The sequence below is a fragment of the Thunnus maccoyii genome, chromosome 15 (assembly GCF_910596095.1).
Source record: "Thunnus maccoyii chromosome 15, fThuMac1.1, whole genome shotgun sequence".
In the NCBI taxonomy this organism is placed as follows: Eukaryota; Metazoa; Chordata; class Actinopteri; order Scombriformes; family Scombridae; genus Thunnus; species Thunnus maccoyii.
This window is the reverse complement of record NC_056547.1, coordinates 19,778,764-19,792,215: the sequence shown is the minus strand read 5'-3', so window position 1 is coordinate 19,792,215 and position 13,452 is coordinate 19,778,764. Positions and strand designations below refer to the sequence as shown.

The following is a 13,452-nucleotide window of genomic DNA, read 5'->3' as shown; positions in this document are numbered from 1 at the left end:
TAAACATGACACTAATAATGTCTACATAACATGAAAGGTATGTTTTTGTCCAAAAAAAAGCCACAACAGCACATTTTATGAAGGTATTATTAACAATGTATAATGGAATAAAGGCATTTATAAATAATGTGGATACATTTCACATTTTTAAGACATCACAAAATATTTACATATAACATATTTCAGAGGCCCTGCACAGGGGTATAAATAGTTGTTGCTTTTACATGACCGAAAAGATCTATTAAGGCCTGAAACAAATACCAAATTTATAACCTTTGATCAGTAATAAGATGAGAAAGTGGATCAGTAAACTTTACACATCAAAGGAAATTGCAACATGGAAATGCCATTAGCGTCTACAAAATGAGGTGATGACTGGTTATAGAAATTACAAATTTACTTGGCTGTTCAGTTTGCGAACAAAACCTGAACTTTACATCATGAGATAATTGACAGAAATTGTTCCACTGTGAAGCTAAAATTAATTCTGTAAAGATGTTTTTGTGGACCCATGTTTTTTTTTTTTTTTTTCCTTTAAAGAGAAGCTACATCAGTTTGTAGAAAATGATTCACACCCTAATCTGTTAATATCCCATTACAGAGGAAATATGCAACTCAAAATTCATATGCAATAAAGCTCAGACCTTACAATATTATACTTTTTTGTATCTGCCAAGTAACCATAACAAAATATTTGATTTACCCAATGAAACTGTGCTTAAGTACAGAAACTCGTACCATGTTTAACTCTTGTGAAACACATCAAAGTGCTAATCGTACTTCAATGTCTGTGAGGATAAATAGTTAATAGTAGAGACATTACCCATTTGTCAACTGACAAAATATACAACATTTTCATTTAAGCAACTGTAATATGTCTTCTTAGCTCAGTCAGTGCTTTACCAAGTAGTCGTTTTTAAATGTCAGTGTGGCCCTGATACCCAGTACCCACGTATTGTGATCACAGTATTGACCAAAAAGTTTACTGGCTGTGACACCAAAGAGAGGATGCGTTTTGTAGCTGTTAGTTCTACTGTACAAGAGTATGTGCAACCCAGCGCGTTTTCTGTCGGAGCGCTACAAGGCATGACAAAAAGCACAGCGGAAGCATTGCTGTATAAAATAAGTCTCTCACTTTATCATACAAATATACACAGACTATGAAGTGACTGCTAATAGGACAGGTGGGCATCAGACTGTGAAAGGCTCAACCTCTGCAATGTGTCTCTTGAGGCAGGTAAAAGTCTTTGAGATGCTGGGATGGGTACAAAAATGATCCTATGTAATACTTCCTTCACAAACAGCAGTCATGGGCGCAAAGTATAAAATAAAGCCAAAAGAATGTATAAAATATAAGCTTAATTTAAATCATTAAATACTGTACATATCACATAGAATTTCAGAGATACAGCAGGTGACCACGGACCTTTCAGCACAAGGCAAACATTTCTAAAATTACTCACAAAAAACATTAGCAAAAATATGTCGAAGGGTATTCCGACATTTTAACAATTGCACTCCAAATTTTAAATTTAGTCTTGACAGTTTTTGATCACCCAAGCCAGTTGTTGGTCCATATTTTGCATATTTAGATATCTAATACTATTTCAAAGTCACCAGAAATACTGTACAAAGTAATGTTGATAATAAAATGCAGCACACTTGAACATTTTGTTGTAAATGAGTAGATATCTGAATATGTCGCTTATGGATCCACCTGTGTGAAAACACCTTCAACTGCTACTGCCATGTGGACGGAGTGTGTGCTTAGTGTTCCCTCCCAGAGTGAAGAAATGACAGCAAGTACTGTGACTAAATTAACGTCTTACTAGTGTGTTTGGCTGGGAAGAAGCAACGTTGCAAAAAATTCACACAGCAAGTATGAGGTCTCAAAATGAGAGGACCCTCTATTTGTTTTAAATAAAACTCCAAGTCCCAGTTTCCCCTCTGCTCTTCTAATTCCGATAATGTAAACGTTTTGAGCATTTTGTTCTTTTTTTCCTCTCTTGCAATTTGCACTTGGCCCCGAAAAAGGAGCGAGTTCCACTTTTTGGGCATTTTTCTTCAGTGTGCGACTTTCACAGCAGGCAAAAAGTACAGTCTGCTCAAACATGGCCAGCAGGGAGACACTGTCCTCCCACAGGTTGATGTGCTGTCACTCAACACTTGTGACCAGTAGCCTCAAAACAACGGGCGTGCTCCTGGCTTGGATCTGCACTGCACCTCAAACTCAGCGGGGGGCTTGGCGAGTCTGCTGTGCCCCCGTCGAGAGGTTTCTATCAGGCACCGGGTGTGTGCTTGCTGCTCCTGGCCAGCAGCAGTACAACCAGACTGAAGAGTCCCATGGCCGCCAGTCTCTTCAGCAGGGCAACGCTCTCCTTGGGGATGACCACCTGGGCCAGGTCATTGGTGATGAGGGAAATCTCATGAGCTACACAAACAAAGATGAAGGTGCTGACCATGATGTTAAGCGATGGGTTCCCTGGTATCAGGACCAAAATTCCCTTGGTGTCTGCAGCCAGCCAGATGTGGTACTGGCAAATGAACAGCTGGGGGAGACAAACAGTGCATGTTAAATAGTGGTGGATCATGCAATGTAATACTTCAATACTACTGCCTCCAAGGAGCTAAAGAACAGCAGATACAAAGCTGGGAAGGACTGTCAGTTACTTTCTGATTATTATTTGCAATTACACTTACATTATTCCTGTTATTTTATTAGTCCTGCTTCCTTGTGTTATTATTATGTTTACTCATTTCTTTTACTGTTTAATGGTACCTTTTGCATAGCATTTCAACAGGGGTTATATGAATAAACTTTACTGTTATTATTATTATTACCATATCATTGTAACTATCTTGCCGGGTCTGTCTTACCTCCAAGGAGATCTTTCCGAACCATGCAAAGAATGAGCTATAAATAGAGCGGGCGTAGCCAGGAATGTTCCTGATTAGAATGAAGGCCAAAATCTGTGGACAAGAGAGCAAAGACATTTCTAAGAGTCAAAGCATGAAGACGAACCGGTCTTGGCATGAGATTTGTATCATTTAAAGTTGCAGTCCCCAAGCTGAGAAGTTGTAAACTCTGAGATTAGAATGATACATATTCACTGTGTGTAATCTTGGCCCAGTGTGAACTTGGATCTAGATAATGCCAGTACTATATTTACCCATGAAAGAAGGCAACTCACTTCTTATTACACTCGTATTATTATCCTGCCATGTCATAAGGATATGTGGCGGATACGGAATAATTTATCGGGCAATAAATTAGACAATTTTCAAACAGGACGGTTATCTCTGACTCTGAGGAGACATGTTTGCTGTAAAACCCCACATCGTCTGATAACAGTACATATACAGAAAGAGAGAGGGAGAGAATCAAGAGAAAACCTGGAAAAAGAGAGAGAGTGAAGGACAAAAGAAGACTGTACCTGCACCACAGAGATGTATGGATGCATCTCGTTGCACTCTGTTTTGTTTTTGCAGCTGCTGGCCCATATTGAGTAAGTCTAAATTGATGGGGGAAAAAGAAGTTGAGTAACTGGTTTGAAGTTGAGTAACCGGTTTTAATTGTCAGTTTCAACAAAGACAAGGAACTGGTAGACTTGATTAGCCCAACATAGTTGCTGTAACTCCCAACTGCTTCGGTGAAGTCAACAAAAGACAGAGAGCTGTCTCAGGGCTACACAATATATGTATTTATGCTATCTGGCAGGCATTATGCATGTGAGATGAAAAGATTAAAGCAGGCTAACATTTTGATTGTTATGTCACAATACTGAGCTCAAGTTAAAGTCTGCAAACCTGTCTCAATACAAACAAGACCTGTATATTGTGAATAAAGGCATAGCGAGGAGAAGATTGCGGTTGGAAAGGCAGCTACAAAGTGCGGGCATCCCTGTAAATACACATCCCGCCTTCTGTAACCATTCCCTCCTAGTATGAAGAGTCTTACTATGAAGGAGATGACAGAGAGGAAGAGTAGCAAGTTGGAAATCTTGGCAGAGAAGAGAGCCTCTCCTTTGCCCTCCGACAGCACCTGGCGCTTCTGAAGCACCAGATAGATGAAGGCAAATAACATGCCGTGTATCACCGCCTGCAACAGAACATAAATTAAAACTATTTCAGAGAGTTATTGTAAATGTTTAAAGACTGCGTTCATGCAAATACCGACTACAAAACTTGCGTGCGAAACTTATTTGACTTACAAATCGGTCCAGCTTCCATCTGAACCACCACTCGTGGACGCTTCCATTCAATTCAAAAAGCTTGGAGATGGGCCAGACGGAGAAGATACTCTCAAAGAAACCCTGGAATCACAAAGCCAAAATATGAATATCACATAAGCAGGGTTTCACACAAGGACCAAATCATGAATATGAGTAAAAACTATGACAAGTGGTTCTCAAAATAGGGACTCACAAATTATGTACCTTAACAACATCTGTTATTGGATGAATTTTAACATATATTCATTAATTTTGTTTCATTTGGACTAAAAAGCAGAAATGTGATCCAATACATTCTTGAATTTAAAAGTATGCTACACTTTCTTTCAAATTTGAGAGCCAATCTGAGATCTTAGATTTTGCTGTGTAAAGAAGACATGACTAAATAAAATATAGACTTTTACATTGCGACTGGTAGGATGAAAACATTTTAAATTTGCTCACCTGTGAATAAGCAAAGAAGCAGATAAACAGCAGGAGTCCCAGTAACTTCGCCAAGACCCCAAGGTGCCATATACCACTAGCTGTTCAGAAAAAAAACGAGACTTCAGTGAGCAAACACGTTTTTCTAAATGCAACTCTGATGCTGACATTTATGACAGGTATCGGATTTATTGTGTAGCGTGAGTCGTGTGTATTGATTCACACAGGGCAGGGCGTGTGAGTGAGTGAAACAAATACAGCTGTGTTAGATATGACACCTACTGTTTGCTCTCTTCTGGAGAATCTGAGGCCACAAAGCCAGCGTGGCGTAGATGATGACAAACCAGAAGGTGACTAATGGGACAAAGTAATAGAACTGGTATTGTCTGTCCATTACCACACACAGAACCAAGACCAAGAAGTTCAGACGAAAAAGCACCTGAAGTGGAAAACACACAAACATACACACACAGATCAATCAATAATGTGTGTTATTATTAATAATATGATGGTTTTCTGGCCAATTACATTTTATCCCATGCAGAAAGTATTAATAGAACATTAGTAGCTTTAATAACATGTTACTCCAGGGTAATAATTCAAATGCTTCTTGCATTTAGCCTTTTATAATGGTTAATATATAACTGACTGTACCCTCACCTGGCACACTCTATACAGTCCAAAGTCTCCTTTGAGCCAGAAAAAGGAAAAGTGTCCGTAGCCAGTCTGAAAAAGGTACGCTGCCACCAGCACACGCACATGCATGTACACTGGAATGAACTGAAAGAGAGAAAAAAAAAAAAAATCATGTATGCTTTTAAATCAAACATACGCTGGAGCAGGTTACTCCTACATGGATGTGTAGAAGGACATATTTAGGACTCACAGCGCTGGCTCCAGATATGTGATAGATAAGTATGACGAGCTGCATCCAGCCCTTCCACTCATCTGTTTGTTCTCGGTTGAGTAATTTGGTCTATTTGAAAAAGAGATAAGACTCAGAATGACTGTAAAAACATTTTGAATGAATTAATTATTAAACATAGCACGTTATTACTCAGTCCAACGACCAGAGTAGTTAGATTAACCATTGACACCTAACAGTCAACTAAACTTGCCTCTCAACATACTTTATAACTATATTCGGGACGTAAGAAGACGTGTTGAAGTAAGACTGTGCTGTTTAAATTTATAACTCACACTGAACGGCGCTGTCTTACCTCTTTGCTGTTCTCACTGTAGAACACCCCCAGGACAAATATATAGATGAGAGGGATGAAGAACGTGGAGTGTGTGTAGAACTTCTGCTCTTTCATGAACAAATCTGCTCTGTCACAAAGGTAGAAATATCCCATGATGATCCCCATCCTGCAGAGGGCCTGGAAAGGTGCCTTTTGACCCAGGGGCACAGCTGCAGTCGCTGGCTTCTTCTCAAGACTCTCCACGTCTTGGGGAACAGGTCGGCGGTGGCGGTTGTTGCCAAGCACGTGGAGGACCAGAAAGACCACAGCCGAGCCCAGGAAGAAACACGCCGACAGTTTCTGGAGGAGGTTGGGGGGTGGCAACGTCTGGCAGCAGGAGCCGTCGATGGGCTTCAGCAGTTTGTTGCACACAGAGTTCATGAGGATCATGGCTCCCTGGCAGGACGGTTACACAGGGTGGTGAACAGGATGTAACATTCAATACAATAATGTGCTTGAAAAACAATCTGATTGCCACCAAATGAACATAAATCCTGCCTACCACATTCCTTGTGCTCTCAGGCAGATGCAAACCGTCGTCCGACTGGGAGATAGTCTCCAGTGCAGCCTGGCGGGAAGCGGCCAGCAGCTTGACCCGGGACCTGCTGTTACGTTTACTGCTGTTAAGAGCGTCCACCGCTGCTTCATTGTACAGATTTAACTGTTGGTTGGTGATCATCTTCCTGTTCTCACTCAACACTTCCTCATTTACTGGGTCTAGTGTGAAGTGTAAACAGGTAAAGAGGTTTAGTTGAGAGGCTGCATGTTTTTCCAAGATGATATTCACACAAAATTTTGCATTCATGGAGATCACTGTAGCATCTAAAACACCTTGGAAGAACACATTTTTTATGTTTTTATTTGACTTTCATTTGCTGAAGGACGTGTTGAATTTTAGCAACTAGGCAGTGAAAATGTGATGTAATTCAAGTGTAACCAAAACAAGGCATTTGTTGATGTAAAAGGACTTGGAATGTATGAACGCTTTGGAATAAATGCTTTGAACCATCAAGTCCCTCTAATGGCTGTCCCATGTGACTAATCACATGAGAGATTAATCACTAGGGTGAAGGGAAAAGGCAGTAATACTTTACCGACCTAACTGAGATGACAGATCATAATAAACTCTTATGCTAGGGTCTTCTACTGGAAGCTGAGCCTACCTTGCAGGACCCAGTAGACCTCTCCGTGGTCAGCCAGCCTCTCCAGAGGAACAGCAATAGCTGTCAGGTTGACTTTGTACTGCTGCAGGGCCTCGCTGCTGCCACTGTGCAACTTGATGGACCACTGTGGTAAATGGATACAGAGATGAAATTAAGATTGATATTACTTAGCCACCACCTTGTTTTTGTCTGTATTGAAATGTGCAAGCATTGCTAAGCGCTCGTTTGCACAGCTCACCGTGGCGGCTCCAAGGATGACAACATCGGGCTTTGTTGAAGTTTCCTGCAACACATTACAGAAGTTGCAGTTACATTTGCAAAACCACATCCAGTTTCTAAAACCTGCTCGACTTGTTAATAACAGAACTTAACATCTATACTTACGTATGTCCATGACATCAAGCGCTCTTTCATTGAATTATTTGCCTCTGGGTGCCACATAAAGTCCTAAACACAAAGTGGACGTAGATGTTTTTAACTTTTATCTAAGTATGTTTTTTTTACAGACTCAGAACAGGAGATAAAAAAACACATTCAGAAATAGCTTACCACTTTAAAAGAGGAGCTCTCATCTTCAAAGGAAATGTCCTTGTGCTTCACACATTACATGCAGACAGACAGAGAGAGAATCTGTTAGGCAAATAGTGTTCCTTTTTTCCTTGATTAAGATCGGAGAAATATACAGTTTTTACGACTGCTGCGTAACTGACACACATTCTACCACATTTTTTGTTGACGAGTTCTTGTGCAAACCACTTAAAAATGTTGTTGCAGTCATTTCTAAAGCTACCTATTTCCAAGACCTCCATAATAAATAGCTAACAACTAAACATAGTAACAACTGATTAACTATTAATTAATTAGAGATGCCAGAGGAAAAAGAGCTCAGTGGGGCTATTTCTCACATTAAGGCCATAAGTTTAAATTGGTAGGATTTAGAGCAGAAAGTAGCAGTAAACTGATGATAAACGATGCAATATTTTTAGATTCATCTATGTAAATGACAGTGATTGATTAGTCAGGCCTACATTTTGAAGGTTAGCATTCTGGTAAATAATGAAGAGGACTGTCACCTGAACTTTTTCCATCAGAAAATGTTCAAGGCTAAATCCTCAATCAGTCAAAATCAACTGAGGAAGTGTACAGGAAAAACTTTTTTCATGGGACAACACAAGCAGCTCTGCCTCTATACAGCTGTTGTGAGTGACAGCTCCTAAACAGATGAGCCAGAATGTAGTAATAAATGTAGTTTAAAAAGCAGAAAGACTGATTTTTATCATTATCCCTGGTCCAATCATTTTGATCAGATTATGTTAGCTTATAGACTGCCCAGCACACAAGAACAGAGAGTGAATGGAGGAACATCTGAGAGACAATTTAGGGTCTTTTTGGTACACAGCTATGTTTCACATCCTTAAATCGGCATGATGTGCACCATTACTACTACAGTTGTTGTTCCAAAACTCTGCTAAAACAATTTCCTGAGAAAAACCTTGGGTTTACATGGTGCTGGTTCCCACCATACCTTGTTTCCATCTTCTCTTTGCCCAGGGTCAATAATTTTGATGAAGGAGTAAAATAGCTGCCTGATTCTTGAATCGCCAACAAAGGCCACCCGCTTTTCAGCAAGGCAAGTTTGGGCTTCACTGTAAGACAAAAATAACAGTGAGGAATCTGAAAGCCGTACATCATAACAACTGCAGATGGAAATTATTTATGTGGTGGGGTGGTTCATTGTGTTGTATAACCTAATTAAAAGTGGATTTTATTACACATAATCTGTCCATGTGATATTATCTTCTCAGTTGGTTATTTGGCTCATAAATTACCCATCCACCCTTACAGACACATGCACACACATACAGAAACAGACACACACACACACACACCTCATCTATTGCTGCTACACACTTGGCTCTTTGTCTCAAATGTACATAGAGTAACCCTGCACAGTTTGTGTGACTCACATGCTTTTGTATTTGTGCATCATGCAGCCATACGGCTGCCATACATTCTCCCCCAAGTAACGTCCTCTGGATAGCAGCCATTCACATGAGTCTCCGCCTGGAGGCAAGACACAGAGAACCTACTAGTGAGACCAAACGTGAAACACCACTCCTTCTTTCACTTACAGTTTCTATATAACTGTGGCTGAAACCTGCTGTCTCAATAGTGCCCTGACATTTCACTCTGTCGTGTCAAAGGACTTGAATACAATACAGGCCTCTGCTAGGGGCCACAGTACAAAATGAAGCCATCAGCAATTTAGCTCTACCATAAATCTCTCCAGCTATTCATTTGTTTGCAAAATGAATAGAGCCATCTGCAATTGAATCAATCCATAGAAACTGGCGAACATGAAGGGTCTGCAGGCTGGCGAGAGACGTGGGCATTTAGTGTCATCGCCAGCCAGAGCAGCTGCTCTCTGTGTGTACACAGAGATCTCTGGTTCCTATCCCTTTTCATGAACAAAGTCCACTCTATGCGACCCAGCTGGGAGGTGGATGTATGCCATGGTAATATTGCTTTATATTCCAACTCTGGGCTTTGTGCCATCGCTGGCATTGTCAGTCCTGGGGTGTGGGACAAAGTGAGAGTACCTGAAAAAATTGAGTGTGTCTTGAAGAGCACAGCTGCTTATTTTTGCCCGATGTGCCTATGCAAACTTGTAAAAGAGCTGAGTTGCTACACTGCTGTTCAAAACCACTAATGTTAAGCTGTTTCGTTAGCTTAACTAACGTACAGCACGTATCTGACATGCGTTATTGACAGCTGCAAGTTTATTAAATATTAACAGTGCTGGCGATTTAAATAGCCATGGTCCTCCAATACTTAAAATGCTGCTCTGTCAATTGTTAGTTAGCTACATCAACCTACACACGGCTTCTCCAGCAAAAACCAAGCGTGTGCTGACAGGAGCATGTAAACACAGCTAAATGCAGAGTTAGCTTTACTCAGCTAGCCACAAAGCCGACTTAAGTTCATGCTGCTACCAGTATTGAATTTAATCTTATGCTATCATCTATCTGCTTTATGTACGGCTTGCAACATGTGTGTCTCGCCTTTTAAAAGCAGCATCGGATAAGGGTACTGTTGCCCCATCCGCAAAGAGAAGCCACTCGTAGTCACAAACAGCTAGCTATCTACTGTTAGCGTTTCCCTGGTTTACATCAACAGTAACGGTAACAAACGGAAGACCACTTACCTCCATAGTACCGCGAAGCTGTGTGAAACACGACGAGTAAAATAACGACTACCAACGATATTAATTTGGCATTTTTAATAGTAAAATGTTGATTTATTTCGCGTTTGCCCAGGCTATAGGCCAGGACCGCCATCTTTGCTCCTCCATGACAACAGGCAGCTGTGCGGTCTGGCGGCGGCGCTCCTCCCGGTGCACCATCTGCCGGCTCTGCTGCATGCCGCGCCGCCGCCGCCGCCGCCGCCGCCTCCTCCTCCTTCTCCATCACCGGCAGGCAGGCGCAGCTTAAAATAAGGCCAAGAGTGTCTCACGTTCAAATAAACCCAATGACAGTCCTGTAGGATAATTTCTCTTATTAAAGTGAAGTTCTGCGTTTCAATCAAGGAAGCAGGAGGAATGTAGGCGGAATGTAGTTGTACTTATCTTTTAAAGTGAGAGATAGGTGTGGCTTACCTGGTGCGGGGGTGTGTGGGTGTCGCTTTGTGTTGTTTTAAGTTGCTTGTTTTACCTTTTACAGGTGGGGCCCTTGTGGTATTTATATAACTTATATCATTTGCTATTTGTAAGTATGTGTATGTAAGTATGTGCTTTCTGTTTTTGTTGTCTAACTCAAAACTAACTCTTTGCCAGGAACCTTTAGCACCATTTAGGAGTCATATAACCTACTGTGTTTGAATATTATATGATGTGCTGAGTTGTTTACCTTTTACAGGTGGGGCCCTTGTGGTATTTATATAACTTATATCATTTGCTATTTGTAAGTAAGTATGTGTATGTAACTATGTGCCTTCTGTTTTTATTGTCTAACTCAAAACTAACTCTTTGCCAGGAACCTTTAGCACCGTTTAGGAGTCATATAACCTACTGTGTTTGAATATTATATGATGTGCTAAGTTGTTTATTCACTGAGATGCATGACAATGAGTTGCACTTTGTTTTGTGTAATCTGTGTGTAGGGTGCACTGTGCACTGTGCTCTGTGCTGTGTGATATGTGTGTGTCCCAGTTGAGCTCTGACTATACTCTCACTTGATGCTCAAACACTTTATAACATATCTTGGTCAGACCTTTAAAGCATCAAAGATATCTGACATGGCTTTGGGTGTCAGCAACATACTGTTATCCCCTGCCCGTGCTCTTTGAATGGCTGGGACACTTTTTGAAGACTATCTCTTAACTCTGCACTCTGCTGTCAAATTATTTACACACCCTTAGCTGCTTGATTTATATACGTTCAGCTGGGTGTGACAGGCAGACACCTCCTTGTCTCACAACTATTGTTTGAGATTTATGCGTGCAAATGTTCTTTGTAATGTCAGAGCTGAATGATGGCTATATTGACGTCTCTATTGTGCAAACATACAGCATGCTTTTATAAAAGGCCGAGGATGTCCACACAAATATGCAACCTGTTTAGCTAATGCTAAACAGGTTGCCCTTGATTTACAGGTTTGAGCTGTAAATCAGCAGGTTTAGATTCTGTCAGAGCTGGAGGTAAATTATACTGCTGAAAAATTTTCTAAGTATTTGCTTTCTGTTATTGTTGTTACACTCAAAAAAGTTGTGCTTTTGGTTGTGGACTGTGTTATCATCTCATTAAATATTTGATTGCAAAAATATGTATATATTTATAGCCAAGCAATGTCTATTGTGAGCTGCTACAGCCATGCAAGGGCCATATGGCCTCCTAACTGGCATAAATCACAGACCAATTCACAGACTTCACATTGTACAAAATGCAGCAGCCAGACATTTGATACAAACCAAGAAAACAGACCATATTACTCCTGCTTTAATGTCTTTACGCTGGCTGCCAGTTGGTTTTAGAAATGATTTTAAGATTATAGCATTTGAAGCACTTCATGGCTTGCCCCCAGATTACATCTCAGAGCTACTTTCCCCTTATCAACCTGCATGCAGTTTGAGAACTGTGCCTAATGCAAGGTTGAGGGTTAAAGGAGACAGAGCCTTTTCTGTCAGGGCACCACTATGGAGCAACCTGCCTGAGAATCTCACACTTGCAAATTCAGTATCTTCTTTGAAGTTGCTTTTGAAAACTCACTTTTATCACAAGGCTTTCTTATAATCTTTATTTATTGATTTGTTTTATATGTAGATAGTCATTTATTTTATAATTGTTTTATTGATATATATGTGGGAATGTGTGTGTATCTGGCATTGTATTCTATCTTTTGTTCTTTTTTATCTCTGCCTTGTAAAATATTGTGATTGCTTGTTTTGATAAATGCTATATAAATAAACTTTATATTATTATTATTATTATTATTATTATATTCACAAAACTCATGAGTTAGGAGAAACTCCTAAGAATAAGGGAGCGTGTCAGTCCTAATTTTAGCACTCCTTAAGTTTTTTGTATAAGTAATTCATAAAAAATGTCAGGGCTAAAAGTGGGTTTTTTGTATGAGAGAAGTTAGAGGCAGTCCCACACTCTGGTGATGCAATATGTTGCTCACAATCAGATAAATGCTGCAGGTATATTTACCTCATCATGTCAGTGTTGTGAAAATGTTTGCACATTTCTACACTACTTGGACATAGCTGGCCGATTTATGGATTGCCTGTAGAATATGTGCTAGTTGTCGAATTACCCCAAAAAATGAGTTACTCAATCAACAAATCAATGTTTATCTATCAGATTTAATGTAGTTTAATTTAATTGATTTCATTTTTAATTTGATATTTAAAATGAAAAAATGATTTCATTTTTTAATGTGATTTAATTTCTCATTTTGATTTTATTAAATCGTTTTTTTTTTTAGTTTTTCTTAACATTTTATACAATTTTTAATTTAATTTGAATATGTGTCCATATAAAGTCCACAGTAGAGACAGTTGATTTTATAATTTAATTTCATGTAATGTATTTAATTTTTTTGTTATATTATTTTGCTATTTTTAATGCAATTTTTATGTTTTTTTCAATTTAATATGATTTAATGATATTGCTTAGATGGATTAATTTTAATAGAATGTACATTATAATTTACATGTATTTAATTGAATTGTATTTTATTTTCAAATTTTTATTTAAATTTAATTTATAATTTGAAATGATTTAGTTCTTTTAAATACATTTATTCAGTCTAATATAACTCTTTGCCAGCAATGTTTAGCACTATTTAGTGTTTACTGTGTTTGAATGACTTATATAATGTACTGAGTTGTTTA

General features: G+C 39.3%; 1 protein-coding gene across 1 annotated transcript; it reads right to left on the bottom strand.

Annotated features, from left to right (window-relative positions):
• Nucleotides 1-73: 73 nt before the first annotated feature.
• On the bottom strand, nucleotides 74-10,739 carry casd1 (CAS1 domain containing 1). Its single transcript, XM_042434818.1, has 18 exons — nucleotides 10,265-10,739; nucleotides 9,027-9,123; nucleotides 8,585-8,705; nucleotides 7,609-7,653; nucleotides 7,444-7,506; nucleotides 7,298-7,342; nucleotides 7,060-7,183; nucleotides 6,399-6,613; nucleotides 5,876-6,292; nucleotides 5,542-5,631; nucleotides 5,316-5,435; nucleotides 4,938-5,094; nucleotides 4,677-4,756; nucleotides 4,212-4,313; nucleotides 3,959-4,099; nucleotides 3,435-3,512; nucleotides 2,878-2,970; nucleotides 74-2,549 (listed from the first exon to the last, which is right to left on the bottom strand). Exons 1-18 carry the CDS (start codon nucleotides 10,524-10,526, stop codon nucleotides 2,280-2,282), a joined length of 2,520 nt encoding a protein of 839 aa, XP_042290752.1. The 5' UTR covers nucleotides 10,527-10,739; the 3' UTR covers nucleotides 74-2,279.
• Nucleotides 10,740-13,452: the final 2,713 nt, after the last annotated feature.

What these genes read in the sequence shown, in the direction of transcription:
- casd1 (XM_042434818.1), bottom strand. Translation starts at nt 10,526, where the DNA reads ATGGAGAAGGAGGAGGAGGCGGCGGCGGCGGCGGCGGCGGCGCGGCAT. An exon ending in AAAGAGAAGATGGAAACAAG is followed by an intron (nt 7,654 to 8,584) that starts GTATGGTGGGAA and finishes TAATGTGTGAAG; the next exon opens with CACAAGGACATTTCCTTTGA. An exon ending in TCTCCAGAAGAGAGCAAACA is followed by an intron (nt 4,757 to 4,937) that starts GTAGGTGTCATA and finishes TTTTCTGAACAG; the next exon opens with CTAGTGGTATATGGCACCTT.